General features: G+C 37.9%; 2 protein-coding genes across 5 annotated transcripts in view; one reads left to right on the plus strand and one right to left on the minus strand.

Moving 5' to 3' along the window:
* Positions 1–6,314, plus strand: part of tub (TUB bipartite transcription factor) — a 61,350-nt gene extending 55,036 nt beyond the window's left edge. For all 4 annotated transcript variants that reach the window (XM_043245224.1, XM_043245227.1, XM_043245225.1 and 1 more), the window contains 6 exons: positions 394–585; positions 1,348–1,460; positions 1,922–2,036; positions 2,307–2,405; positions 3,077–3,248; positions 3,635–6,314. In XM_043245224.1, the coding sequence (XP_043101159.1) occupies positions 394–585; positions 1,348–1,460; positions 1,922–2,036; positions 2,307–2,405; positions 3,077–3,248; positions 3,635–3,768 (825 nt within the window). In that variant the 3' untranslated portion in view covers positions 3,769–6,314. The remainder of the gene's footprint in view (positions 1–393; positions 586–1,347; positions 1,461–1,921; positions 2,037–2,306; positions 2,406–3,076; positions 3,249–3,634) is intronic.
* A 151-nt stretch (positions 6,315–6,465) lies between these two features.
* On the minus strand, positions 6,466–10,027 carry ric3a (RIC3 acetylcholine receptor chaperone a). Its single transcript, XM_043245228.1, has 6 exons — positions 9,653–10,027; positions 9,106–9,314; positions 8,706–8,784; positions 8,128–8,215; positions 7,516–7,661; positions 6,466–7,433 (listed from the first exon to the last, which is right to left on the minus strand). The coding sequence occupies exons 1-6, from the start codon at positions 9,768–9,770 to the stop codon at positions 6,613–6,615; spliced, it is 1,461 nt and encodes a 486-aa protein (XP_043101163.1). The 5' UTR covers positions 9,771–10,027; the 3' UTR covers positions 6,466–6,612.
* Between the last annotated feature and the right edge of the window lie 17,638 nt (positions 10,028–27,665).

The following is a 27,665-nucleotide window of genomic DNA, read 5'->3' on the forward strand; positions in this document are numbered from 1 at the left end:
GCTCATCCATGTCTCTTGGGCCTGACCCGACTAACGTCATTGGGCTGCTTTGTTGCTCTTTAACATTTCAGTTTTAATCCCAGCTGCTTACATTTCAGACCACAGGGACGTTTGATTCATTTAAGCTGGGTCCTAACAGCTGAGTGCTCTAGTGGAAATACTGCTGTTATGCCTTCTTATTTAATAAAAGCAAGCACATACGACCGTCTTCACAATGGAGTTCCCCTCTCTTAACATTATACCTAACCTTTTTAGGTTTAAATAACCAAATCTACATGTACAAAAAAGTTTATTTGTAATATTTCCAGTTATTCGTAATAACATATGTACATTTCTTTAACCTTGTAAATGTTTTAATCGACTGGGATCGATCGCTATCTCTCAATGTGACAGGAGGCAACCTCAGCTTCCACCCCATTGGCCAATGAACCGTCCATCGACGTGGATGACCTGGAGGAGTTCACTCTTAGACCCGCTCCCCAAGGAGTGACTGTGAAATGCCGGATCACACGGGATAAGAAGGGCATGGACAGGGGCATGTACCCTACTTACTACCTCCATTTGGAGAGAGAAGATGGCAAGAAGGTCAGGCACAACGAAACACCGATTATTTCCATATGTTTTTTTGGAAGAGTTTTGGCTTATTTGGAAGTCATCGTTGTTATGCCCCAGCAATCAAGCCCAATAAGTGACACTCCATTCCTCTAATTTGCCGAAGGGCTTGAAACGATTGATTCTGATGAAAGGAACCAAATTTAGCCCGAAGGGAGGTTTAGCTAAATGACAATTAACTATGATACTGCTGCTTATCCTAAAAATGTCAAGAATAAATCATACGTTTAGAACAATGTCCCAGCTGTCTTCTTTACCAAAAACAAAAACATAGCGATACGATAGCAAATAGCCAACTTATCTATAAATTATATTTTCCTGCAAACAATAAATGTCATAAACAACTATTACACGCACACCGAAACAATATATATTTTTAAGTCCGCTATTTCTAACTTTTGCTGTAGCGTGTCAGTAGGAAGTATGCTTCACGCAGAGATCTGAAGACAAAAATCTCACTGGATTACTGGATTATTACAATTAATGGCAAAATGAATGAAAATGTAAACTGATATTTTCTACTGGCACACTACAGCAAAAGATAGAAACAACTGACCTTAAAAGCATTTTTTTGGTTAGTGAAAATGCTAGTGTGTGTTATATATGAAATAGTTGTTTATGAAAACATGGAAACGCTGTCTCTGAATGTTTGTTTACGTCTCAATCTTCGTTGGATGTTTTTGATGCCAGTTTTGTGCAGTTTTCAGCACCTAATTAAATTCTGTTATACATTAGGTTTTCCTTTTAGCCGGGAGGAAGAGAAAGAAGAGCAAAACATCCAATTACCTCATCTCCATCGACCCTACTGACCTATCACGAGGCGGCGAGAGCTTTATTGGCAAACTGAGGTATGTTTAAAAATGATTCATTGTGCCGTGCGTTTCATAAGGTAGCGTAACTTAAAAAATCAATGCTGTTTATACAGACAAGAGGCATGTGTCTCTTTCTAAACATTCTAGAGGGACCTTTAATGAGTTTGTGTGCATGTGTGCACTGCTGAACCTATTTAAAACTGTAATTGGGTTCATTGGCCGTGTGCTGGAGTGTCCTCATTCATATGAGGAGAGAGCAACTGTGTGCATGCTGATGTCTGAGTCTCATTACAGAATGCTCAAAAATGAACTTTCGATATTAAACGCGTTGCAATACAACGTTTCTTATTGCTACTGAACAAATATTTATTTTATTATGTGTCTTTCTTTAGATTTGGGTGTGAATGAACTATGGATGAAATTAAATGAGCTATGAAAATATTCTTGACGCAATGACAGCTTCATTGTGTATATTTTATCTAATGTCATCCCCACAGATCAAACCTTATGGGTACCAAGTTTACGGTATACGACAGCGGTGTGAACCCAGTCAAGTCCACCTCCAGCCTAGAAGCTGGGACCCTACGACAGGAGCTTGCCGCAATCTGCTACGTGAGTTTTTGAGCACGATCTCGGTCAATGGCCAGCACAAAGCCAGCACCCAGCCCTAAGGGCACTACGTCTTAAAGCTATGAGTAAACGATGAGCCAAGCCTGACCTCTGCTGGTGGTTTTTATGGCAGTGCCACTGATAAAGGAATGCAGGAAATGAAATGCTTGTGTAGATTAATGATTTCTAAGAAACCTCTTCAGTAAGTTAATTTGTGTGTCACGTGTGTATAAACATGGTGACTAATTCAGATGTTTGCGTTCTGTTCCGCAGGAAACTAATGTTTTAGGGTTCAAGGGGCCTCGGAAGATGAGCGTTATTATTCCTGGAATGAACATGGACCATGAGAGAGTCTCCATAAGGCCTCGAAATGTGAGCAAGGCTCTTTAGGATAGCATAAATCCAGCGTGTAGAACTATTTGTGCATAAATAAACTGAAATTAGTGTGAATATCAAAAGAGTAATTGTATAACAGACGCTGTTTAAATGTGATATATTGAAGTCAGTTATGTAAATCTTTCTCACATTGATAATTTACGTGTGCTGTTTGTGACCCTGGACCACAAAACCAGTGGTTTGTAGCAATAGCCAAAAATACGTTGTAAAAATTGTATTAAATTAAATAATTTTTCTTTCATGTTCCATAAAGATAATTTGTCAATTTATTTCTGTACTGTACACAAATTAAAACTTTTAATGATTGCTTAGAACATAATTTGGACAACTTTAAAGGTAATTTTCTCATTATTTCGATTTTTTTCTTCTTCAGTTTTGGTTGAATCTCGGCCAAATGTTGCCGTGTCATAACAATCCATACATCAGTGGAATGGATTTTTTTAGCTAATTTTTAAAAATAATTTTTAATTACAACTGGTTTTGTGATCCAGGGTCCCATTTGCGTTACATAAGCAGTAAAATACTAGGTAATGTGTGTCTTATGTAAAACATTAGTCTGAGCAACCAATATCCCTTGACCTATATTTTATATACAAATGTTGCTCTAATGGAAAACTAATCCCTCACATCTGTCTGTTGTTTTGCAGGACCACGAGTCTCTACTGGCTCGATGGCAGAACAAAAGCACAGAGAGTGTGATAGAGCTTCACAACAAGACGCCTGTGTGGAATGACGATACACAATCATATGTGCTCAACTTCCATGGCAGGGTCACCCAAGCATCTGTCAAAAATTTTCAGATCATTCATGACAATGACCGTGAGTTATCATCTTATTATCAATGATCATCTTTGATTTTTTTTTTTATTTCCGGACAATATCAGTGTATAAATGTGAATTAATTTAAGTGGATTTTATTTATATGGATATACATGGATATATAACAATATTTAATATATATAAAATAATATTGATGTTAGTTCTGAGACAAGCTCTAGCATCACTTATTTCATCAAAGCCACTTATTTTGTATTTGATGCAATGAAAATCTGACATAAGAATTTTTTTTTTTGTTAAAAAAAACACTTTTTGGGCATTAAACATGAAATATAGAACGCATATCGCAAACTCCAGAAACGGATGTTATGGTAGAAAGTGTTTTTCTCTGTATTCTCATCTCTGTATCCTCTCTTTCATGTATGCAGCGGATTACATCGTGATGCAGTTTGGTCGAGTGGCAGAGGACGTCTTCACAATGGACTACAACTACCCCATGTGTGCCCTGCAGGCGTTTGCTATTGCTCTGTCCAGTTTTGACAGCAAGCTAGCCTGTGAGTAACTATCTCTCTCTGCCAGCCACAAGCTCGAAAGGACCCAGCCAGACTTCTTTACGATCCCAATCACTGAGTAAAGGGCTGCGGTGGACTCCAAAGCAGCAGGGTCCCCCTCACAAGATCCTCCTTTAGAGGCATCGAGTTTGTGTCTTGTGTGAATGTGCGTGAGCAAAGTGGCATTTCCGCTTTTTTTAAAAAAGGGCATCGCAGTTGGGGGAAAGCACAAAGACTTCAGAGCTCAAATGGGGAAGATTATAAGAAGAGGACGCATTCATTTGAACCGACAGTCAAAAATCTCCTACTCGCTTTCTTTACTTAACCGTCAAGGTAAAACTAACATTTTGTTAATGTTAAAAAGAAGGAACTTTTACAGTAGTGTTTTTGTCCCTAAAATCAAAAAACGAAGATCATTTTTCCACAGTCATACTTCTAAAACAATTAATGTTCACTAACCAATCAATTATGAGTTTTCACAAGAGATATAACATGTAGCTGTGATATAACGGTTTGGGTATTTGATTTGATGAACTTTTGTAAACTTCTTATATGTGACATTATTTCAGTTATACATGTCACTTGTCATGCAACATGCCGTTTAAATATGTAACGTATCAATTAATGCTTCACAAGGACTCCAAAGCCAGTATGAAGTATGACAGTCTGACATATTTAACCACTATTTATGTATTTATAGATTTCCATACCATCTGCTGCTTGTGTCTTACCCCATGCCCATAATTCACTGTATTTCAAACACAAAGCTTGACCGAGGTGCCTTCACATTTGAGCTTTTGGTGCGGATTTATTCAAATTCAACTGATGATTGTGTGGTAATTCCACAAAAATAGATGTCATCATTACGACTTTTTGTCCTCCTGGACAGTATAGACACAGGTTTAACAGCACGTGAGATCCAAAAATGAACAAACCAAAATGAATGGTTTACCATATCCAGGTCCACACCAGTAGCTCCAGTGTGAAAGCACCTGAAGTCCTACACGGTGGAAGAAGCGTGTAGTAAATCATCTGACGCTGAGGGTCAATATCAGGGTAAGTACATTATCATCTCATACTGACCCGCTACATTTGTAGGGGAACGTACTGAGCACTTTATTCAGAGATGAATGGCTGAAAGCTGTAAATATCGTGCCTTTGGACGAAACACTTGTGATGCTTGAAGTTGGTGAGATGCTACGTTGTTTTCTTCAGCCAGTGTTATTTGTCACACAGGTCCTTTTAAGCTCCCGTCTCTGTTCTTGAAAACAACCTGTATATTTCCAGCATACTGGGCCGTAGCTTTCCAGAAAGATCAGCTTTAGTCGCCTGCTTGTGGAGTAGCCCAGTTTTCAGAACAGAGCCCCTTCAATGACAGTGAAGCTAGTAAGTACGTTTACATGCAAATATGATTTCTGTCTGCCTACATCAATAATTTGTCACGGAAACACTTTAGTCCAGTTGAAATTGCACTGGTCAGATGTTTGCAAAGCCTGACTACCAGAACTTGATCAAGTGATTAAAGTTTGGTTATTACTGTGCATGTAAACATACCGAGTTAACACGGTTTATTCAAGGCATCTGTGAAGTCTGCTGCATGAGAGGAGTTGGTGTCCGGTTGGAGTTTACACACGACTCGATCATCATCTTTAATTGTACTATAGCTTGTACACTTCTGTCTTTGCTAAACTGTGCTGATTAATGAAGAAAGGAAATAAGTGAAGTTGTATTATCAGTGTGGCACCTGAACTGAAAAAAAAAAAAAATCTTGATACAAAAACCCGCTGTACCTTTAAGCCAGACTAAGTGTTGTATAAAAGTCTTGAGACGGCCACACGGATTTACTAGAACTGCTCTATAAAGCATTAGCATGACTTGCAGTTTATTTTTTTAATCATACGATTTTTCATTTCAGTCAAACATTACAGCAATGTCTAAAATCTTTCTTTATTTCCGTTTCCCGCTGAGAGCCCCTTCGACTCAATGTGAAGAATTCACGTTTGTTTCCGTCACACAGAACATTCTTAATCGCACATTTTAGGGTCAAAATAATATTTAGAATGTTAGTTTTTATTCATCCCACATAAATTTAGTGTGATGCAAATGGATTATCTTTTTTTTTTTTTTTTGTTGCTATTCTTTTTTGTCACATTAGGTTTTGAAACATATCTTTCCCCCCAGAAAAGTATTTTTAATATATCGTTTTTTTTAGAAAAGAATATAAATATATATTAAATTCTCTAGCCAAACCGCGAAGAAATCTGTGTAAGTTATTACAGTTTGTTAATAACTGCCTTGTGAATCCATTCCAGCACTTTCTATACTTTATGTAATGCTCTAACATTTTTGGTTTGCTCTAAATGGTTAAAAACACAGAAAACCGATGTGTTTTTCTGCTACTTTTTTATTGTTTGGGGAAAAAAAAAAATCTCACCACTCTTGTGTTAAGGTGATAATGTATAACTGTTATGTCCCACTGTTTTGTAAAATGTGTACATTGGTCAATATACAGTGTTTGTATACAGTACTAAATACAAAATATAAATCTGAAAAATAATGCATTTGTGGTACTGTACTTCAGTGCTCTTGAAATAATGTTCGTAAAAGCTACTTCTGTTCAGAAATGTTTTATTGGCAAAGATTTTCGTTGGACAATGTGTCTTAAAAGTGCCTATTTTTGACAAAACGTACTCTAAAACGTTCTCTAGCTGTTCTTGAAAGCAGATTAATGTAATCTCAGAAAAGTTGAAATTGTTACAGAGAAACTGTTTCCTGAAGTAAAGCAAGAAAGATTCACAGTAAGGTATGTTTGAACTACAGGGTACTGGAACAGAAAACTAATGGGGTTTTTTTGGTCACTTCTTCACCTTTTGTTTCTTGTGACGCATTCTAAGAGTCCCAGACATTTGAGCTTTGGGAGACTCTGACTTGTTTGAGATGACGGTTACCTCAGGTTGATATGTCTGTAGGAAGTCAATGAGGTCTACTTCCTGTTCCTCAGGATCACATTCCACTTCATCATTGAACCCCAGGCTCTCAGCCTCCATTAGCGGATCCTCCTCCTCCTTCTCCGTCTCACCCTGCCCATCTTCATTACGTTCATCTTCCTCCTCTTCATCCTCACCATATTCTTCCTCTTCATTCCCTTCATCATCATCCTCCTCCTCCTCCTCTTCTTCTTCTCTATCATGTTCTTCTTCCTCCTCTTCCTCATACTTGCAGCCAACAGCTCCACCCTTTGGATAATGAAAGACGTGTCTGTGATCGCTGAAAGTGATTTGTCGTCTTTTCCTGCTCTGTTTCGGTTCCTCTTCTTTTTCACCTGGATACTCAAGTTTCTCATCCTCCTCATCAATACTTTTAGGAAGGCATGGCTGGTCTTCCCCAATCTCATCCTCATCTTCCTCGTCGTCCTCCTCTTCCTCGTCTTCTTCCTCTTCACATTCCTCTTCATCATTGTCATCCTCTTCTTTTCCTCCCTCGTCGTTCTCCGCTTTCACCTCCTCATCAGTACACGTATCGTCAGGCTCGTCATCCTCTTCTTCTTCCTTCTCCATTCTCTCAGCAAGCTCTTCTGCCGTGGGTATGACTTGATCTGGTTCTTCAAGTATAACGCTAGGAAATCTGCGTCTGCGGGAGGACATGTCAAACTCTGGGTAGGTCTCCTCCGGATAGCCTTGGGAAGCAGTGAATCATATCAAATCAAGGGTTAAGAAACTGAAACAGCAGTGGACCCAACACAAAGCCTCGAGGTATACCTTCCCAATCTACAGTGTAAGGGGCTTCCTCGGCCTCCTCCTCCGGCGAGGCTCCCTCTCTCAACTGTCTCTCCCGCATCATTTGGGTGATCTCCTTCAGCTGTTTGAGCTTTTTCTCCTCACGCCTCCGTGTGCCCCTGCGTGACCTAAAGTCAGAACAAACGGTGAGTCATATGTTACCGAAAACCACTGCTGGAAAACGCACACATATAGCTGATCACAAAGCTGCGAAACATTACACAGACCACTGTTATTTCTCATTATTTCAACAGTTCAAAAACTAAACTAAACTAAATAAAGCAAACCACCAATGGAGTTGCGCAGGATCGACTAAAGTCCCACTAAAAACAAAAGGTAATATTTCCTATGAAGAAAGTGGATCTATGTTAAGTGAATATTAAAAAAACCTTTTTTATATTTACATTTATGCATTCGGAAGATCCTTTTATCCAAAGTGACTTACATTGCATTCCAAGCATGCATTTCCTAGGAAACATAATGCTGTGAACTAGCACTTTTTCTTTTGAATTCCATTCGAAGTGCAAATCATGTCAGTGCTCTTCGATCAGTAAGATACTGGATGGTGCAAGGAGAGAAATAGGATCTGATTACCTGGCAGATGGGTGGACAACTTTAGATATTCTCTTTTCTTTTGCTTTTTCACTCATTCTGGCCTGCATCTGGACCAGCTGACAGGTAGCTGTCAGGGAGAACATTATATGAGGTTAACAATAATATTAGATACAGACTCGATGAAAAATGTGGAGGCCACACTTTGTAGTTTGATTTTTTTTTAAGTTTGAGCTTTTCACACACATGCTGTAAAGGGAGTGCGTGCAGTGCTGATGCTCTATCAGTTGCTCCCTCCACCCTTTGGCATCCATTTGATGAATAGAGCTAAACCTCTTACTACTGATCCAAAAGACATGCAGTTAATTGGTATTAGGAGCCGCTAGGCTTATAAAACATTACTTTTGATTGCTAATCCGGGTTTAACAAAAGGGAGAGAACAAAGCTTGCCGGGTCTTGGACAGGATCTTAATCTGCAGTTGCATGCGAGTTAGATGCTGAAATGCAGAGAATGCATGCAATAAAAGTAAAACATAAATGTGACATAAAAAGTAACAATTTAACAATATGGTGTCATTATGATGGGCATCTTTATTAGGTATATAATATTGCAAACTCACGCATGTCTTCAAATGTGTATTCTGACTGCAGTGTGGGGAATCTGCACCCTTGTCGATGAGGTTTGTCCTTAGAGGTCAGCTGATGAAAGATCAAAGTAAGCATCATCAGCAATTCTGATGAAAACAGATATATACGTAAAGGCTGCTGAAAATTCATCTTTTGCTTCACAGTAATGAATTAAAACTACATTAATATACTAAAGTCATTTTAAAATGTAATAACATTTAACTATTGATGTTTTCACTGCATTTTAGATCAAATAAACACCAAAAAACATAAAAACCTTTAAACATTTCTGTATACATAAAGCGCCTGTTAGATATTTTCTTTAAGGGAATTATTATTACAGGAGAGGTGCTGGACAGAGCAGCTTTCCAAATAGCTTCTGGTAAGACTCACTTTAAAGAATAAGTAAATGATATAAAGGAAGATCCCAAAGCCATAGACGGGTATGACCTGGCCCAGGAGATTTGGCTTGCCAACACCTTTGGCTCTGGCAATAGCCTCAGGGTTGTAATGCTTGATGTAATGAGAGTCTGTGTCCCAGCGATCATGATCTTCGGAGAATGAATGTCTGTGTCGTGGGGGAGGAAAATGTCCTGGTCCAACTTGAAAAATAAGCAAATAAAGAGACTGCACTAAAACAGCAATTCCTGGTCAAATTTTTCTGCATAAAAATTCAGTAGTGAGTGTTTTTCAAAACATGAAATACAAAAATAAACTGAACAAAATTACAAAAATGACAGCTGATCCCATTATTTATTCTGATGGTTATTTTATTAAGATTTTTAAAAGACGTAGGAATAAATAAGGATAGATTTGTTTTGGGGAAGTGATTGTCACATTATGGAGCTGGTAGAGGTTAACGGGGATCGCAGGGATGGTCGAATCAGCACAGCCATTAATCAAACAATAAATGAGGGATTGCATTTTTGTCTCATCTTACCCTCCGACTGCACTGTTTCTTTCTTCACTCTGGGTGAAAATAATTTAGGTAGGAATAAAGACATGCAGAGGACGATGCAGGAGATGAAGGTGATCTTCTGACATGTTGAAACAGCCATATCGATACGACAGAGATGAGAGACGCTGCAGAGCAAACGGTAACAAGCGTCAACATCACGACATCACTTTTACGAAATTTCCTGTTGATTCGCTGAAGCGGAAATGACTGGAAACATTAATCCGCCTTCCGGCTGAGATTAGGCTGAGGACACATTAAATCAACTCACGCCGAATCATCACTCATTTTCGTGACTTGTTATTAACCTGTTTTATGGTATTATTCAGTCTTTCACTCCTTTTTGAAATTTCGCTACCCTTACATGAAACACAGAGGATTTGTAATATATATGTCCATAAGACATTACAAATTTACATTCTAGTGTTGGCGTATGCAACTGCATTTATGGTGATAGGCTATTATTATTATTATTATTATTATTATTATTATTATTATTATTATTATTATTATTATTATTATTATTATCATCATCATCATCATCATCATTTTGTTAATGTTAAAGATGATTGCGATTATGTCACACTTGTTCTTGTTGTTGTTATTTACATATTAGTCCAGTAGATGGCAGTGCTGTCGTGATTATAGCGCTCATGGGGCCTCATTAAAAGAGTTTTATTGAGATCTCAACTACACTACTCAGTCATTTATGAGGGAAATCGCAGAATTTTCGGCATACGTTGTGGACAGTTTGTGTCTACGTATGATTTAATTAATATAACATTAAAATGAAGGAATAAAACGATTTGATTCCATTTTTGTCCTAAAGTTAATGTCATGCATTAAATGTCACCGTATTGCATCTCTGTGCATAGCGAATGATCTACTGAGTTTTAAAATGATTATTCATTTTATGTATAATATATATTTTTTGCATTTTAACGCCATGTACATGTATCAAAAATGTAACTGACTTGACCCATGTTATATTTAAAAAAAATGTATTTATAGGATATTTAAGATACTGTACTGAGTATTTTCCTACCATTTACACTGAACCAGTCGTAAAAAGGCTACACAATCATTTCCATTTTTATGTTAATTTATGTATTTAAAAAATAAAATAAATCCATTAATGGCCCTCTCTTAAGACCTTTGGCTGCATATCATGGTCTGCCTCAGTGTAAAAATACCTTGTTGCTAAGCTAAATAAATATTCATATTCAATAGCACTTCCAGTAATTCCTAATTAAAGTTTTGAGATTACCACATACAGTTTTAATGAGCGTGTGAAAGAAAAAAAAAGCCATTTCCAGTTTTTTAAAGTGGAAATTGGAAAAGTTGGTCCTTAAGTCCGGCATGGTGATGTAATGCGAATGTACATGTGTGCTCAAACTCTTCCTCCAGGCCAGCTCATCTTTTATCTGTTTACCGAGCTGCTCTGTTATCAGCGTTTTAACTACCTAATTATTCTTCATTAGGCTCAATTTAAGTACAACGGATGCACCGCCACGAAAGTCGCAGTGTGCCTGAAACCTCATAGAGACAAAACATAGAGACTGTGCAAAAAGTTGCATTTTTATGTTTTTTAAAAAAAGCGTCTCCCTGCTTTTGTATGAAAGTCTTAGTGCTCACATTGTTCGTGCTAAAAGCAAAATATGCCATTGACTTTTATGAAACGCTTGTGCCCCTTCCTGTCATGTGAGCGATAGATTCACATACATGGCAATCAACACACCTTCACCAAACAAAATTGCTTTCAGAAATAGCAATCGTTTTCTTTCTCTATATTCATGCAAGTGATTTGTTGTGCAATGTCACCTTACTCTGTTCGGGCGGACCAGGTTCGCATCGAACCCCTTTTTGCGCTCTCTCTCTCTTTCTGGCTCTGTCTAAATCAGTCAATTTATTTCCAAATTGCAAGTTGAGTGCAGGAGCAAGGGCTTCTTTCACTGCTGGGGTGAAATATTAAATCAATGCACACTCCCATATATCGAGTGGGCTTTAATTTTTATTTAATATTGATGGGAATGAAGCTGGCTTTGAGTGTCGTGAAGGACATACTGTTACAAATCCAGGGGCCTTTATATTCATGGAGGAGAGACAGTGATGGTGAGTGAATGTGCTGGATTAATGCGAGCCCGAGGAAGCCTGGCCGTCTCAGCCGGGCCTTGAGACACCGGCCAGTTGTCATCCTCCATTTGTTACCACAAGGAGAGCAGGACGCCACGTATGAGACTTTGAATAATCTGGTACCGAGATATTATCGGACGGATGCTCGAAAGTCGATTAATAATCTGAGTTCAAAAGCACGCCAGACCTTCAGCCCGTCTTTGTACTGCTGGACGTCTGTGCGCGTGTGTGTGAGCATGTAAGAGAAAAGCATAACTGGACAGTGTTGGGAATGTGTTGATGATGTATTATGCGGTGAAGAGAGGCAGCAGATGGGGATCCTGATTAAGGCTGAAAAGCAGTGTAAATAGTAATCTGATCTGTAGCTGCGCTGTGCGTGTGGGAAAGCAGCTTGGGCCACGGCCAGAGAGCGCTGATGTCCTACCAGCACCAGACACAGCATTACTTGCTGCAGTTTGAGGGGGTCAAAGGTCAAAATGCAGGAATGCTAAAATTGTACAGTACGTTGCTTTCAAAAACATAGTTATAGAATATTAGAACATTGTTTTGTAATGCTGGTACTTCAAGCATCACAATTTGAAAATAAAACAAGTCTGGCGCACACTTTAGGGGAGACTGCAGTTTTTGTCATTTATGGAAACAAACAAAGTGTAGAGAGACGATGTAACCAGTAGAGTGTAGAGCACTTGATTCATTGACATTTAATTTGTGAGATCGCGAACTAAGTAGAGTTTGCAAATGTGAAATTGAAATTGAATTATATTGTTTTATAATAATTATTTACATTTATTAATAAATTTTTTATTTAATTATTTTTATTTTTTTTATTTTTTTATTTTTACAAAAGGTCATATTAAGTGACATACATTTTAGGAACGCTGTTGTCTATGTTGTCAACAAAAGTTAAAAAGCAAAACAAAGCTCAAATCAAAGGATGATTCATTGACAAAGAAAGTGACTTACTGCCACCTACTGGTGTTTTCAATTTCATTTTTAAAGTATAAATTTAGTTATTTAAATATTATAGATTTGTGGATTTAAATGTATGATAAAAGTTTTAGATAAATATTTATATATATATATATATATATATATATATATATATATATATATATATATATATATATATATATATATACACAATACACACACAATTTGGCTAGTGTTAGAGGTTAAAATTACTATTATTAAAAAGACTGCTTGGAATGAGATGAAAGAGTTAAGGAAAGGTCAGGTGATTTTGTGCCTTTTTGGGAGGGACGGCCATTCACCTGCAGAATGATATTAATCACAATAGTTAATAAACAATAACTACGACAATAGACAAAACAATAGTTGAGTGAGTGTGTGCGTGCCTGTACATTGATAAGCATTAATTGAAATAAAAATTGTGAAATCTAGTGAAACCCCGTTCTCTCCTATGCATTTCCTATATTTGGACGTGCCTGCGTACACTATAAACATTATTCATGGGGGAAAACAAATATACTAATTACCACAACAGTGTTGCATTTGCATTGAAATTGATGTTTATAAAGCCAGTGTCAGTCTTCATTAAACGTCTTAGTGATAAACAACATATATGGCACAAATGTCAGCGTATTAAAACAATGGTGCATATTCCTTCCAGCAAGGTAATTACATGTGCCCGACCTATCGTTTTAAAGGTAAGCCATAACCGATTGTGTTTTCACACAGGAAACAAGCAATTGATTGGCTTTGTTTGACATCTAGAGTTGTTTGCCAGCGCACTGCATCTTTGTTGTGGACGCTGTATGTGGTGGAGAGAGTGTGGGCAGGCGGAGAGGGCCACTGTGAGGGTGGAGAAGGCGCAGAGGTTCAGCTGATAGAAGCTTTGATCTCAAACAGCAGGGGGGAAATGACATTATTTAAGGTGCCTCACCAGCACGACACTGCAGCACAGCGAGAGATGCGCTGTGAAATTGCAGGTTCAGTTGCACGTGGTTGAAATGCCGGACACACACACACACTTGTGCATAAACACACAGACAAGCATATTAGCAGAAACCCACCCACAGGCGAGTCGGCATCGCAAGCGCACACATGCCTCGGTGTGAGGAATGTAAATGCTTCAAATACATGTGGACTCTTCAAGTGTGACAGAGAGCTGTTTGTTTTTACACGGGTTGACTCGGAGTGGATGCCCGGCCGTGAATTTAGTTCGGGAGAGACAAAACAGAATTCAGACTTGAGATAAACTTTAGATTGGATATTTATGTAGTTTTTACACTGCACAGTACAATAATGACACGTGTAACATCGGCGTAATATAATTATACAGTGACCTACCTATAAATAAGAGTGAAGGTGCTACTCAATTGGAGTAGCTTAAATATGTAGTTTAGATGGTTTATTATTATTATTATTATTATGCAATAAAAGAACAACAAAGACAACTAAGAACAAAAGACAAGGAGGGTTACAAACAATAATCGAAAGCATAACTTGTTAGCTGATATAAAAGTGGTCGAACTGTAAAAAAAAAAAAAAAAAAAAAAAAATCAGAGGGGATGGTTTGTGTGTGTGTGTAAATGTGTGTGAATACTGAATGTAGTTTTGGCTTGTTTAAGTCTGCCGTGGATGAATAAATGGCAACAAAAGTGCCAGTGTTTGGCAGAAAGTCTCTGCTGTAATAAATGATCTTTTGAATCATTCAAATCAAACGATTCATTCAAAACGGCTGATTCAATTAGAAACGAAACAAGTGTCTGCGTCCCAACGTGTATACTAGCCATCTTAAATTCTATGTGATATTAGTAGTTTTGAATACTATTTAGGGAGTGTGGATAGTAGGCTATACACATCGGGACGCAGGGAGTGAGTCCATCTGAATGGTCGTTTGAATCACTGGATCACTCGATTCTTTCAAAAATAGATTCATTCAGAAACAGAACACCGTGTTGCTCTACGTAAAAAATAATAATAATAATAACACATTTGTGCTTGCACATGTCCTGAAAATCTGAAAATGTGCACTGAATATAAAACAAAAACCCATACGTGGATATTGTGTTTTGTTTCACTGCTAAAATCATAAGGGCATTCTAACTGCACGCGGTTGAGACTTGTTTAAATAATATGGATAATGTCAGCTCTCCTATCTCTCAGTCCCTCACAATCACACAGCCCAGTATGTCAGGGGAATGTATTTAAATTATAATCAAGATAAAATGTCTTTTTAAAAAAATTTCAGAACCATTTTGCGCGAAAAATGTTTGTGGCGAGTTCTGATTGGCCAGTCTTACACGCAATAGAAGGATTTCTTAAAAGTTTCCTAAAAAGCTTAAATGCACGTCAAAATCTTTCCTGAAAATGAAAAAAGTAAGTCGCTTTCTTTTAAAATTTATACTCGTAAATGTAAAACTTAGCAAGAAAGAGTAATTAATTAATTAATAATAAATGTGCAGTGAGATGGATCTAAATTCAAAGATTAACCAAAACAACACAACTTTTGGTTTTGGGGTTATACAGAAGTTAAGATAAAAAAAATATATATATATTTTTTTACAAAATTGGAAGTCAATTTTGGAAGTCGATAAGCAGGGTTATAGATGACATCATCCAACAGGAAGTGACATCGTTTTACAACAAGCCAAAATCGGTAAGTAGCAGCGATGATTTTTAATATCAATTTGCTTATTTGTGTTGCTCTTACACGTTGCAAAGGAAATAGGAAGCAGAGGTGTGTTGCTGTGTGTTTATAGTTCACGCTTAGGAAGTTTGTGTTGCTGTTTTGTTGTTGGCTTACTTGTTCTTACTGGTTATTGTGAAGGCTTGTGTGAAGATTTTACATTTCGTCCAAGTTATGACTGTTAAGTGTTTGTGAAAAAAAAAAAAATCACTTTTTACTGTAAACACAAAATCCCAAACAACGGAATGGAAAGTGAAAAGTGTTTGCAGCGCAAAAGGTTTTTCTGACTGAGCAACCAAAGGCAGTTTTAACGTGCAATTTAAATCAAATCCAGAATGTGAGTCACTTTATCTTGAATATATGGTTTTATAAAAGCCCATTTTATGTCTTTCTGATGTAAAAGCTGTATTTCTGCATGCATACTGTTTAATGTTTAATTTTACATAGACAAGGACATGAGTGCTTTGGCATTAAAAGTTTACAAGGTACATAAAGTGAATTACAACGTGACTCAGATGAGTGTGTGATTCACATACTAAACAAACACAAGACGGACATTTTATATAGAGTTGATTCACTTGACTGTTTGCTTCAGCTGTGCCTCTAATGGATCCCAGACATCTGAACCTTTAGTTTAAGTGAATGACGGGACAGATTCAGAATGTCATCGGTATGCCTTTTGTGTGTACAGCAGGCACTAGGCACCTTGAATGGCCTTAACCAGCTTTAATAGGTGATAATGATTAGTGCTCCGTAAAAAAAAAGACACAAAGAACAGATAAAAAAAAAAAGAGAGAGAAAGAACGAGAGAGCGCTTCTTCACGCAATTATTAACAAGTTAACTTTGTAGTGGAGACACTTTATCCCCGAGGACAAACAACCCAAATGTTTGCAAAATATAATTAAGCCGAGGCATCTTTAAATGTCATTGCAGCCTGTGCCATGTTTCAAATTGTTCTGCATCAACAGAATTTAACGAGATGGCGAAGGAATCCATTCCCTGCAAGCATGTGATAAGCCACACATACAGTGGAGCACTTTCATTGATTGCCAAAATAAAGCATTTTGTATGCAAATGGGGGAATGGAGTGGGTAAGCTGATTCAGCCTCATGGACACCAAATAATGGCCTTTACAATTAATACTCTCGCATGCTATCCATTGAAACTTTCATCTCCCGTTTAATGGTTCTGAAACATTTACACATGCCCCATCCACCCCCACCCCAAAAAAAAGAAGAAAAGAAAAAATGGTGTGTTGTTCCAATGGATTAATATGAAAGCCAACAAATAAATAAAGTCCAAACACCCTATGTCTCCACATGAGCCCCCCTCCGATTCTTGGCCCGCTCCTGCTTTTTTTTTTTCTGCTGTGTTTCAGGCACATTTTGGATTAACTGATAATCTTTGAACATGAAGGAAGGTCTGGGATCCCCAAGGGGTATGTGCTGGGGAGAGTGAGCTTGACAGGGGGATTGGGGCTGATGTGGCATTGTTTGAATGTAATGTGCTTGTTTTTGTACTTGTAAACACGCTTCTCTTTGTTTTAGTAATGCCACCCCCTTCCTGTGTAGATTTTTCTGCTGGAGCAGCACAGGTTTGTACACACGGAGGCGTGATGGGCTAACAGTGATACGTTGTAGCAAGACCTGATCAGATTGCCTGAGGAGAAAGATTGAGGCTAGCGGACAATGGGAGTCAAAGTAGAGCGCCATGCGATCTTCTGTCCTCATACTAATGACGGCAAACGAACTGATATCATTGCTAACAAAAAAGTAATCGTATTGTTTTTGTAAGCTTTGTGCTACCTTAATGTGATTATTTCACGTGGGACCTTTTGTAAGATTCAGTCGTGGTCCTGTCAAGGGCACTTCGTTCATAATTTAAAAACCTCCAGTGTGCAAATTGGTTAGGTTAAAGTTATGTATAACGTTACACAACGGTTTAAGCCATGTTAACCTTTCAGGCGAGTTAAGTATAGCTACATGAAGAGATAAGTGCGACAGCCTGCTTCATATGTATTACAGAAAACGTCAAGGACTTCATCGGGGTTTGACTGTAAAATGCAAATTGGGCCAATCCATTGATCGTTTTTGTTGCATTCGCCTCTTTTGTGATGTACAATATGAAGACGTAACATGTATGATATCTGAATCTTTTACAGCGAGTTCCCAATAGTTTTGAGTTTAGTGCAAATTTCATTTTGAAGAGCATTAAAGCTGTTGTCGATCAGTTAAGATAATCACGAACCTGTGCCTCGAAATGACATGGTCTGCCGTTGTGGAATTAGCATTTTTAATGTCCATTTTAATCCATGTTATCATTGCAGTTTTATTATCGCTTCAGTTATGATTCACATCACATGTATGGTTCCAAAAGAAAATAGAAAACTTAAGCCAAAAAAAGCATAACATATTTAAAGTTTTCCTGTAAGCTGCAGTATTACCAGGACATACTTTAGCAGTCACAAACATGGATATCACTCTCTGAAACGTAAGATTAAAATATAATATTGTGAAATGGTATTACAATTTAAACAATTTAAATATATTTGAACAAAGCTGTATTTTTAATAGTCATTGCTCCAGTCTTCAGTGCAACCTGATCTCTCAGAAATCTAATCTAGTATGATGTTTCGATGTTTTTCTGAATAAAAGTATACATGTGAACAGTGTAAGAAGTGGTAACTTGCAGTTAGTAGTTTAAGCAGCTTTTTCTACCTGATCAGATGCATAATGTGATTTTGCGATTTAATATAATTTTACTTACGATATCGATATTTAGATGCTACCACATGAAGCACATTTTTAGGTTAACATTTTCACAGTGAAGGTGGCCAGCCACGGTCTCGCTCTAATCTGAAAAACTTGCCAGCATTTACCCGACCTTTAGAAAGCAAGATTTTTAAATCCTCTTTTTGAACTCATTTGGAACGCTGCGCTTTTCGCCGGCCATTCTTTCTATACCTTGTTTTCTATCTCGGTCTGATTTTAAAATGAAGTGATCATGTCATAAACGATCGATGTAACATAACCCTCACGTGCCATGCGGCAGGAATCCCCTGAACATGTCCTTCCTGAAGGAATTACTCTAGATCCTCATGTATTCCTTCTATATGCCATTCATGTGTTGTGTCTGATATCACCTTTTCATTTTGACGTCTCTGTCCTTCAGCTCCTTCAGCATTTGCGAGTCCTGTGAAAGTCAAGGACGGCTGTAAAAGTGTTGACAGCAGTGTTCGAGGGCTCAGGACCACCACACCAGCGGGGAAGCAAGGAGGAGTCAGTGTATACATTAGTGTGTGTTTGAGAGCAGTGCTGCTGATGGAGATGACCTCTGCTAGACAGAAGTGTGCTGTGAGGAGAATGGGATCCCTACATTGCTGCCCAGGCTGGAATTTGTGCTTGGGAAGTGTTTAACTTTCTCAAATCCCAATTGCACTCAGCAGGAGGGGGGTCTCCTTTTTTGCCTACAGCTCTGCTCTCGAGGTCGCCCTTGTGTCTGGGTCCTAAACGTGTGTGTATGTAGGAGGTTGGAGCACTAGAGGATTGATTGGATAATGGCTCTGCTGTCAGAGGGGTGAAAGTGAGCTAGGAGAAGAAGAGAGACTAAAAACATAGCTTCTTATCTAATGATGAGATCCTCTCCATAAGCTCAGCCAGAGGTGCCTGGGTAATGACGGAATGACTGGCTGTGTTTTATATTCAAGAGATATGCCCATCTATCTGGAGTGAGATATCTTGAATGGAAAGTTGCAATTTCTAGATATAAAGTCACATCGTGAGATACTCAGACATATTAAAAATATTCTAATTTATGAGTTCCAATGTAGTCATACTTACAAATATAATCCAGAATCTAGGTTATTGTCCGGTTTTGAAGTTGGAAGGGGTGTTTTGATGTGAAACATGGTGGCTAACAAGTCTTTAATCATAATGAAGGTTTTTAGAGTTATTTTGCATTTCCTCTGCTATATTTCAGTTTCATTATGGTGCTCTATACACTTATAGACGACAAATACATTTTGCTTTATGCAAAATAAAAGGTGTTAGCATGCATGTATAAGTTATACAAAATGAATGGTTTTAATAATTTCCGATTTAGTGACTTTATACAATTGTTTTGTTCATTTTTATGTGGCAAATGTCGTAATAATAACAAATGCCCAGTTCGTTATTATGACATTCTGGAGCTCCCCGTGTGCATTTGAAGGCAGCACTGAAGTACATTACCTACTAATACAAAATCTATAGACATACAATATTGCCAATATTGAAGTTATTATCATTTGCTTAATTTAAATTTTTTTATTACACTGAGTATTACATTGACCCTTGAAAGGCCTTTTTCAATTACATTTTTTCTTCAATTTTTAAATCCACCAGACTGAGTCGATTTTTTTTTTTTTTTTTTTTTTTTTTTTTTTTTTTTTCCAGTATTAGCACTAAATTGAACACATTTTGTGTGTGAGCGATATCTCTCCGTCAAATCAAAGTTATAAAGAAATGGCAGGCTACTTCAATCTTCCTCAGAGAAGCCTCAGCATTGCTGGTCACTGCCATGCCCACTGACTCCCTGTTGTTGTTTTTGTATTTCATTTCACTAAGCTGCCTGAGCAAAAGGGTGAGCGAAAATCTCCACTAAGTCCTTCACCCTCTGCGCAACCCTCATAGATATTCTCCACAGAGATAAAGCAAAGTAAAATTGAAATTTTACAAGCGACTAAAAAGATAATACAGTTTGAAATAATCTTACTGTGCATGCTGAACGGTGTCAATAAACAAGCATGCTTAGAACAAAATGCTTCTGCTTTTATCTCAGTGAAAAATCCATAAAGTCTTTACTTCAAGCTGAGACGGAGGTAAAGTGGTTGTTGCTTTTATGTTTCACCTTGTTTTTCTCAAAAGTGAGACCCCATTTGGGATTTGAGAGGCATGCCTTCTTATGGTTGACATTTATCTTGCACATGTGAGGGATGGAGGAGAGAGAAAGTTAATAGAGAATGAGCGTCATGCTAATCTTACAGAGCAAACAGTTTATTCACTCGGCAGGACAACTATAATCTCATGGCCGGAATGGACGTGCATTCCTGTATACATATAATTAAGAGCGCTTTTTTAGTTTAGCTCAACTAAAAGACAACGAATTAATTTATTTCATATTTATATTTAATTTCAGTCATGTTATTTGTAGTGTGCTTTTGTAGTGATCGATATCAACAGTTAATAATTATAGTTAAGAAATGTTTTTTTTTTCTCTGTAAGGATAAAAAGTGCCCTCCCATCTCTGGATGTGTTAAAAGGGAAAGCACTGATGCTCTTATTTTTGCCACAAATTTATTGTAGTTCTTGCAGTTCAAAATGATTGTTATTCTATTGTGATCAACACTCCTATTCCTCTTTTCATTTCAAACACGTTAATTAAAAAAGGTAAACATAGGAATCCTTTCCATTTAAAACAGTCAATTAAATTAATAACAAAAATAGAAATATATTGTGTCAAATGATGCATTTTTTTTTGCGCTTTTTTCAGTGGACCAGTAGTAGAATGTGGGAAAGTTAGACAGCAGTCCATGTTTGGTTAGCCATGATATTGTTTTTAAACCTGTAGGGAAAACCTTGAATTGAAGTTCTGTCAAAAATAAATCTGTTGATTCATATTGTTTTTATTACCAATTCTACATGTTGATTGGATGTTGACCATGTTATTTTATTATTGTTTATATTTTATATATTATTGAATTTATATATTATTCATGTTCTACTGTACTTAATATTTTAATTCGTATTTTTTAATATTATTTTACCGATTTACTTTGTTTAGGTTTTAGCAGTTTGCAGTTTGCTTTAATAATTTTTTTAATGTATTTTTGTGAAATATTTGTAGTTAGACCTAATTGATTTTCGATTCGGATTAAGTTACTTGCGAAGACTTTGTAAAGTGATCATGTGATTGGGTTGATATTTATCAGTGTCACCTACTGTATTGTGTTGTGAGATTTTCTGGCTGCTTTTAAAAGCATCATAGCACACTCTTCCGGATACAGCTTTTGCTAGACCACATTTTTTTTGCCTTGTTTAAAGCCACGAAAGTCTTTTTAAATGTATTAAGAGTGCCAAGGAAATGCTCTTTTTGTGTATAAAATGTGACCTTCAACTTTAAACCATTTCCAGCATTGTAGCACTCTCTCTATCTGTTGGTGTTTTTGATACACTGAAGTACCGAAAAAGCGTGTGAATGTTATGTGTCAAAGCGATTCAAACTCACCCCGTGTTACAACAATTCCTTTGTATTCAGCGTATTCAGGTAATGGCAGCAGAGTTAGTGGTGTAAGGTGGTTACATGTCTAATCAAACATGACAGAATACCAAATATTAGGCACTTACACTCCCAGCTCAATATGAAATGGGATCACAAAGGTGTCTGCAAACACACTTCAAGTGCTGTGAGTCTGTCAGCTCTTAATAAGTGAAAGTGAAGTGAAGGTCCTCGTGAGTTCAGAGCACCTGACACAGAAAGTGACCTCATCAAAGACTAGTTATCTGCCTCTACTATCTGGTGGCAAGACAGAAGATTTGATGATTGTGCCTTCTCTCTTTAGTGTCAAGTTGAAGAGCCGATGATAAAAACGGCTCTCTGTCCTGACTGAGAAAAGGAGCCAATTGAAAGTCTCTCAAGCCGAGAGCTGCCGCAGTGTTTAGAAGAGAATCCGCAGACTTCTCATATTCTCACATCAGAAATAATGAACACCGCTCCCTGTTACCGCGTTAGCTGTTTATTGAGCTATGCGAAAGTCTGACTTTTTTATGTCCTACACCAAATATCCAGTTGCTATTAATATGCGTCACCTAACCGGGTTGTGCTCTCGGCCTTTATTGATTCATTTAGCTTGCGTTTTCTCAAAGATTTGTCTCCATGCTGGTGACATCAGGAGAGCTTTCATAAGCCGAGAGTATGAAAAATCTCACTTTTCCAAGCATTCAAACGCTTCACGTCACTGTTATTACGTTTCCTTTGACCTTTTGCCGTTGGTGCGCAATGTGATTGACTAAGAGGAAGGCAGACAATAAGCTCATAATAGCCTTTAAAACAGTTCAACAACGCTGAGGAGCTCAATCTGCGCCTAGACAACTTTGCTCATCACACTTGTTGAATAAAACATCAGGCTGAGCGCATGCTAATGGCTGACAGCGGCTTCTCTGTTTTGCACAAACAAAACCTTACTCTGTCTGCGTTTTCGCTTTTTTTTTTTTTTCTGCGCCCAGGAGTTTTAGCTTTGATGCATTTTACACCAGCCTCGGTGTTGACAAGTTATCTGTGACCTGTAGAGAGAGACCCCCGAAACCGCAACGCCGAGAATCCATCTTCGCCTTCCCTTTTCGCCTGGAATAGCGGCGGAGCAAACAAACAGGGCCTAAACAATACGATATATACCACATATCAATTACACTAAATGCCTCAGTATCTATACTTCACTGTCTCAACCACACACCGGTTACAAGGCACACACGCTGCGGCGGGACGATAATGGGTCGGCATTGTTCTCCACCATCTGGAGCGCTGATAAGGCTCGCCTGTGCATAGTTGATAATAGGAGCCAGCGGAGGAAGAACTGAGTGTTAAACATTTCCTTGGCCCATGAAAAAGGTTCCATTAAGTCCACTGACCCCAATTGAATATTAATGAGCTAATTAACAGATTTATTGTTCTACGCAATTTCTGGAGGGGCCTGTTTTTTTAAGTGCTATTATTTTTTTCTAATTATTTTTTGCACTTTGTATAATTGAATCTTTGTAGCTGCCAGCATCCCAAGCGTGCCTTGGCAATGCAGAAAGAAATTTGGACCTGCGTTTTTTCCTTTCTTTCTATCTCTCTCTCTCTCTCTCTCTCTCTCTCTCTCTCTCTCTCTCTCTCTCTCTCTCTCTCTCTCTTCCTTTCTCACTCCCCAACAACAACAACAACAACAACAACAACAAAACAATGTTTTCTTCGATGGCAATGTGTTTGTAATTAGGCTTTACCCCCCCTCACGCCCCCAACCTCAACAGCAGAGCTTAGGCCTATGAATTTTTAGATTTAAAGGGGCTAGAATGTTTGTTCCAGGAAGGAACAGGGTGAGGTGTTGGATTACAAAACAGCAATCAGCGGGGTTACACTCGACTGCATCACTCGGAGGGTCTGGCAGGGCTCTTAAATGAGCATTGACAGCTGTGGCTGATAGATAGCATAATCAGCTGATGAAGAGGATACACTGCAGCGCTGCTCTCGACGGGCTCTTTGAATAGTGCTGCTGCAGCCACACACCGGGTTGCTGTAAAGGTTACCTTGAAAGAAATAAATGCAATTAGGAATGCGAATGATCAACACGGGTGATAAAAGGGGGGACGGCGAGCCTTCTGTGGAATCCACCAAATCTCGCTCGTGTCGGCATGTCGGTGATGGATGGCATACTCGTGCGAATGTTTTGTGTTTCAAGGGAGATGTTTGAAATGGTGTTGGATACAAGGACACAGTCCAACAATTGCTTTTTTTGTGGTAAAATTGACATGCGACAGAATTTCAATAACTGTACGGGCATAGCGACCGGAATAATCGCAGACCTTCTGACAAGCGCACCTCCGTTTGAAATATGTGGTGAGAGATTGGAGGGACGTGTGAGGGAGGGGAAATAGGGGGGGGGCGCTGGTGATGACCTTTTGATAACTACAATATAATTATTATTGCATTTTTTGCTATCTGCAACTTTGCTTAATTCTATTTATGCGCAGAATCCAATTCCGCCCAAATAAAAGCATCAATTTCTTTCGGTTACTCCACCAATATAACTTAGAATAATGAACTCATTTTGCTGTTATATGGAAATAGGGTCTCATTACAATAATTTTGCCTGATACACAAGCCAGCTGATATTAGGAGCCGGGCCCTACAGTCAGAGAGGTTATTATGCTATACATCACAAACTGCATTAGGCTCATAAAACCTGTCACCAAAAAGGTTGAGAAGTTGCAGCAGGCAGCCCTGTGGCTTCACACGTCTCCTCTAAAAAAAGGAGACTCTGATGAATCAACCATATAGAAGAAGCTGATTAAAAAAATCATTTTTGATTGTTCACAATTTCCATAGACATTAGGCTTTCTAGAATCTATTCTGCTCAAACTGAAATGCAGTGGTACCCCTTTTCTTTGCCATCAGCTTCTAACTTGTGTTCTAACTGCTTTTTAGCTTAACAGAAAAAGACGTAGCCAATTTAATATACAGTATATACAGTACACTACTGTGAAAAAAGATTGGGGTTGGTAAGTTTTTAAAAGATGTCTCTTATGCTTGCCAAGGATCCCTTCATTTGACCAAATTACAGTATTTTAGTTGTCATTTACTTACTTCATGTTAATGTAAATGACTAAATATTTTAGTTGACTCAATTTTGACTCAATTTTTGTGATTGCTCTTTATTTTCATTGCTATTATTTCCATTGCTGTTCTATTGTTGTTTTTGTGTTTACTGTATCCTTTATGTTTTGCACTCTTAATTAACATAAATTAGTTGTATTTTAAATACATTTTAGTATTTTTTCACCAGGGTAGGTATATAGGTTACAAATAAGTTCCTGAAGGAATCATCGTTTCTGAATGAATTATTCGAGTAAATGATTCAATGGTTCATGCATAAGGATCAGCATTTGTTTTGTTCTTGAATTAATCCATATAGTTAAATGAACTGGTTGAATGAATGACTAGTTTAACCTAGAACCTAGAACCACTTACATACCGCTGAACCTGCAGAAAGAGAGACAGAAAATCCTCACCACCAATAGGCAATTTATATATTTATCATTATTTAAAAAATTATTAGTTTGCATCCTGTAAGCTGATGTATAGAACAGAATCAAAGCTGCTGGTCCTCATTGGAAAGCGTAATGTGACATTATTTTAATCGCTTTATTTTCATGTAGCATGCTTTTTGGTCTTGACAGTTTGTAGTTCTTTGTGGTGGGTGGTGAGAGCGTTGGCATGCATCTGCTGCTGATGTGAAATCACTTGAATGAGGTGTAATTGCCAGAGCAATGAGACAGTTCTTAGCATGCGTCTAGTAAGAAGAGCAACCAAAGCTGCACCTTGGCTACTATGGCTAGTCATGAGTTGGAGACAAAACAACAAAGTGCAATCATTGTTTTTCGAGCTGCGTGCCAGCGACGCTTTCTTCCCCACACTCCCAGCAGTCAGATGTGGTTCTGCAATCATTACATGTTGTCTCACAGAATGTAATCTTTGGTAACAATCAATTACAATACATTTTCCTCTCTTGTCAGTACTTTGCATTCTGTTCCGTGAAGCCGATCTGCTAAACATACCCTTTTTCAAATATCATACAATATTTTCATAAGGAACATGGAGTAGTTGTGATTATAATTTAGACTTCCTCTCAGTAGGTGAAATGAGGATAAAGCACTGCTGTTTTTGTCCCATTATGTAGAATGAATGACTATGTTGTTCTGTTTTTAAGATGTCTGTTGTGGCTCTGGTGCTCTCTCAAAGAAACGGTCATAATCTGACTGAGGTCATGATTGTAGTCTGAAGGCAAATATAAGGCTATATAAGGCAGTTTCATGCTCTCTTTGCTGGTCGGCTGACATTGGAACGTTCCACCACTAATTTGCAATGCGAACTCAGGAATGTCTTGCCAAATGTATTACTGAGACCAGTAAATTCCCGACTTCACCATGCCACAGCTTTCTGGCTGTTTTGAGTTAATATTAGACCCTGGAAATGAATGCACCATGCATGAATTATGAACCCACATTCTATATTAAAAGAAATTGTAGGATTAATTCAAGCAGCTGGTATGTGTTAAATGTAATCAGTGGACAGTGATGCAGAGATTCGGTTCCAAGGCCTTGTGTTAAAGAAAATATTCTAAATTCAATACAGTTAAGCTCAGTAAATAGCATATGTGGGATCAGTTTGATTACCATGACATTTTGACTTGTCCCTTGGTTTCTTTTCTTTTTGTTTCTTTCTTTCTTTTTCAAAGCTGTACCGAGGTAAGTCAATGGCACAATATTTGAAGCAAATGTGAAGCTTATAATTCTATGAAAGCAAACAAATTCTTTTGTTATAATATACATTTTTACAGTCATTTTAGGGTTTTAGGCATTATGTCATGAACATGGCAAGAACATTTAAAGATTGTATGCAACATTATACAGAATACTTAAATCATGTTAATAAGTGACAAATATACCCAATCTGTGTCTAGGTTGTTTGCTGTAGATAAAAAAAAAAAAATACTGGCTCCAAAAATGAGAAACATCAGTAACGTTCATTTAAACTAATGGAATGGCAGTTCATTTTATGCCAATTTTAATGTGCCTTACTCATTTTTTTATTTAATTTTTTTAAAGGACTGAATGAATGAAGCATTTATATAGCACTTTATTATGTATTGCCATACACCCAAAGCACTTTACAACATGTGAGGAGATCTCTCCTTAGTGTGCGGCATCCACCTGGATGCTAACCACACTAGCTACAGGCGGAGAGGAAAGACAGGTAAATAACAGGTTAAATAGAATTTTTTTTTTTTTGCAGCAGCAGCAATCAGCATTAAGTTCTGTTGATTGAGCTTAACTTTAACATACTGAACCCGCAATATTTCTTTCTAGAATGTGTGAATGATTTGAACCAAGTATATTATTTGGAATTGCGACACAATCGTGGCTCTGTCATTGCCTTGTACCAGGGAGGGGGAGGAATGCAATACACTTGGATTTAGGGCTAACATTTCAATTACAGACTTCATCAAGAATGGTAGCTTATCCCTCATAATTAACATAAAATGGAATATATCATCATACAGCGATTCTATTTTAGAGCAATCAGGGCGCAATTTCCATTCGATTATGAACGTGGTTTACGACTATACTGGGCGCCTATTGAAAGCTAATTAATTTGCAGTGAGGACAATTATCGGGGAGCTCATCATTTAGCACTGTACTGGAAGCCCTACCCCCCCCACCCCCTTCTTTATCCTAATTCGGTTCCCTCAGTCGGGGAGCCAGCACTGAAGGACTGAAGGAAGCCCGTGTACAGGCAGTGAATGTCAGTGAACCATAGCTATGCAGAGGGAACAGAGGTGTTGGGCCAGAGCTCTGCTTCCTCTTGGGGTTACTACTTCCCAAGCACAAGCCAACTTGTACGCCTGGCTGCCTTACAGC

Source organism: Puntigrus tetrazona, chromosome 7, assembly GCF_018831695.1.
Source record: "Puntigrus tetrazona isolate hp1 chromosome 7, ASM1883169v1, whole genome shotgun sequence".
Classification (NCBI taxonomy): Eukaryota; Metazoa; Chordata; class Actinopteri; order Cypriniformes; family Cyprinidae; genus Puntigrus; species Puntigrus tetrazona.

What these genes read in the sequence shown, in the direction of transcription:
- ric3a (XM_043245228.1), bottom strand. Translation starts at nt 9,770, where the DNA reads ATGGCTGTTTCAACATGTCAGAAGATCACCTTCATCTCCTGCATCGTC. An exon ending in AGAAACAGTGCAGTCGGAGG is followed by an intron (nt 9,315 to 9,652) that starts GTAAGATGAGAC and finishes TTATTTTTCAAG; the next exon opens with TTGGACCAGGACATTTTCCT. An exon ending in TTACACTGTAGATTGGGAAG is followed by an intron (nt 7,434 to 7,515) that starts GTATACCTCGAG and finishes CTGCTTCCCAAG; the next exon opens with GCTATCCGGAGGAGACCTAC.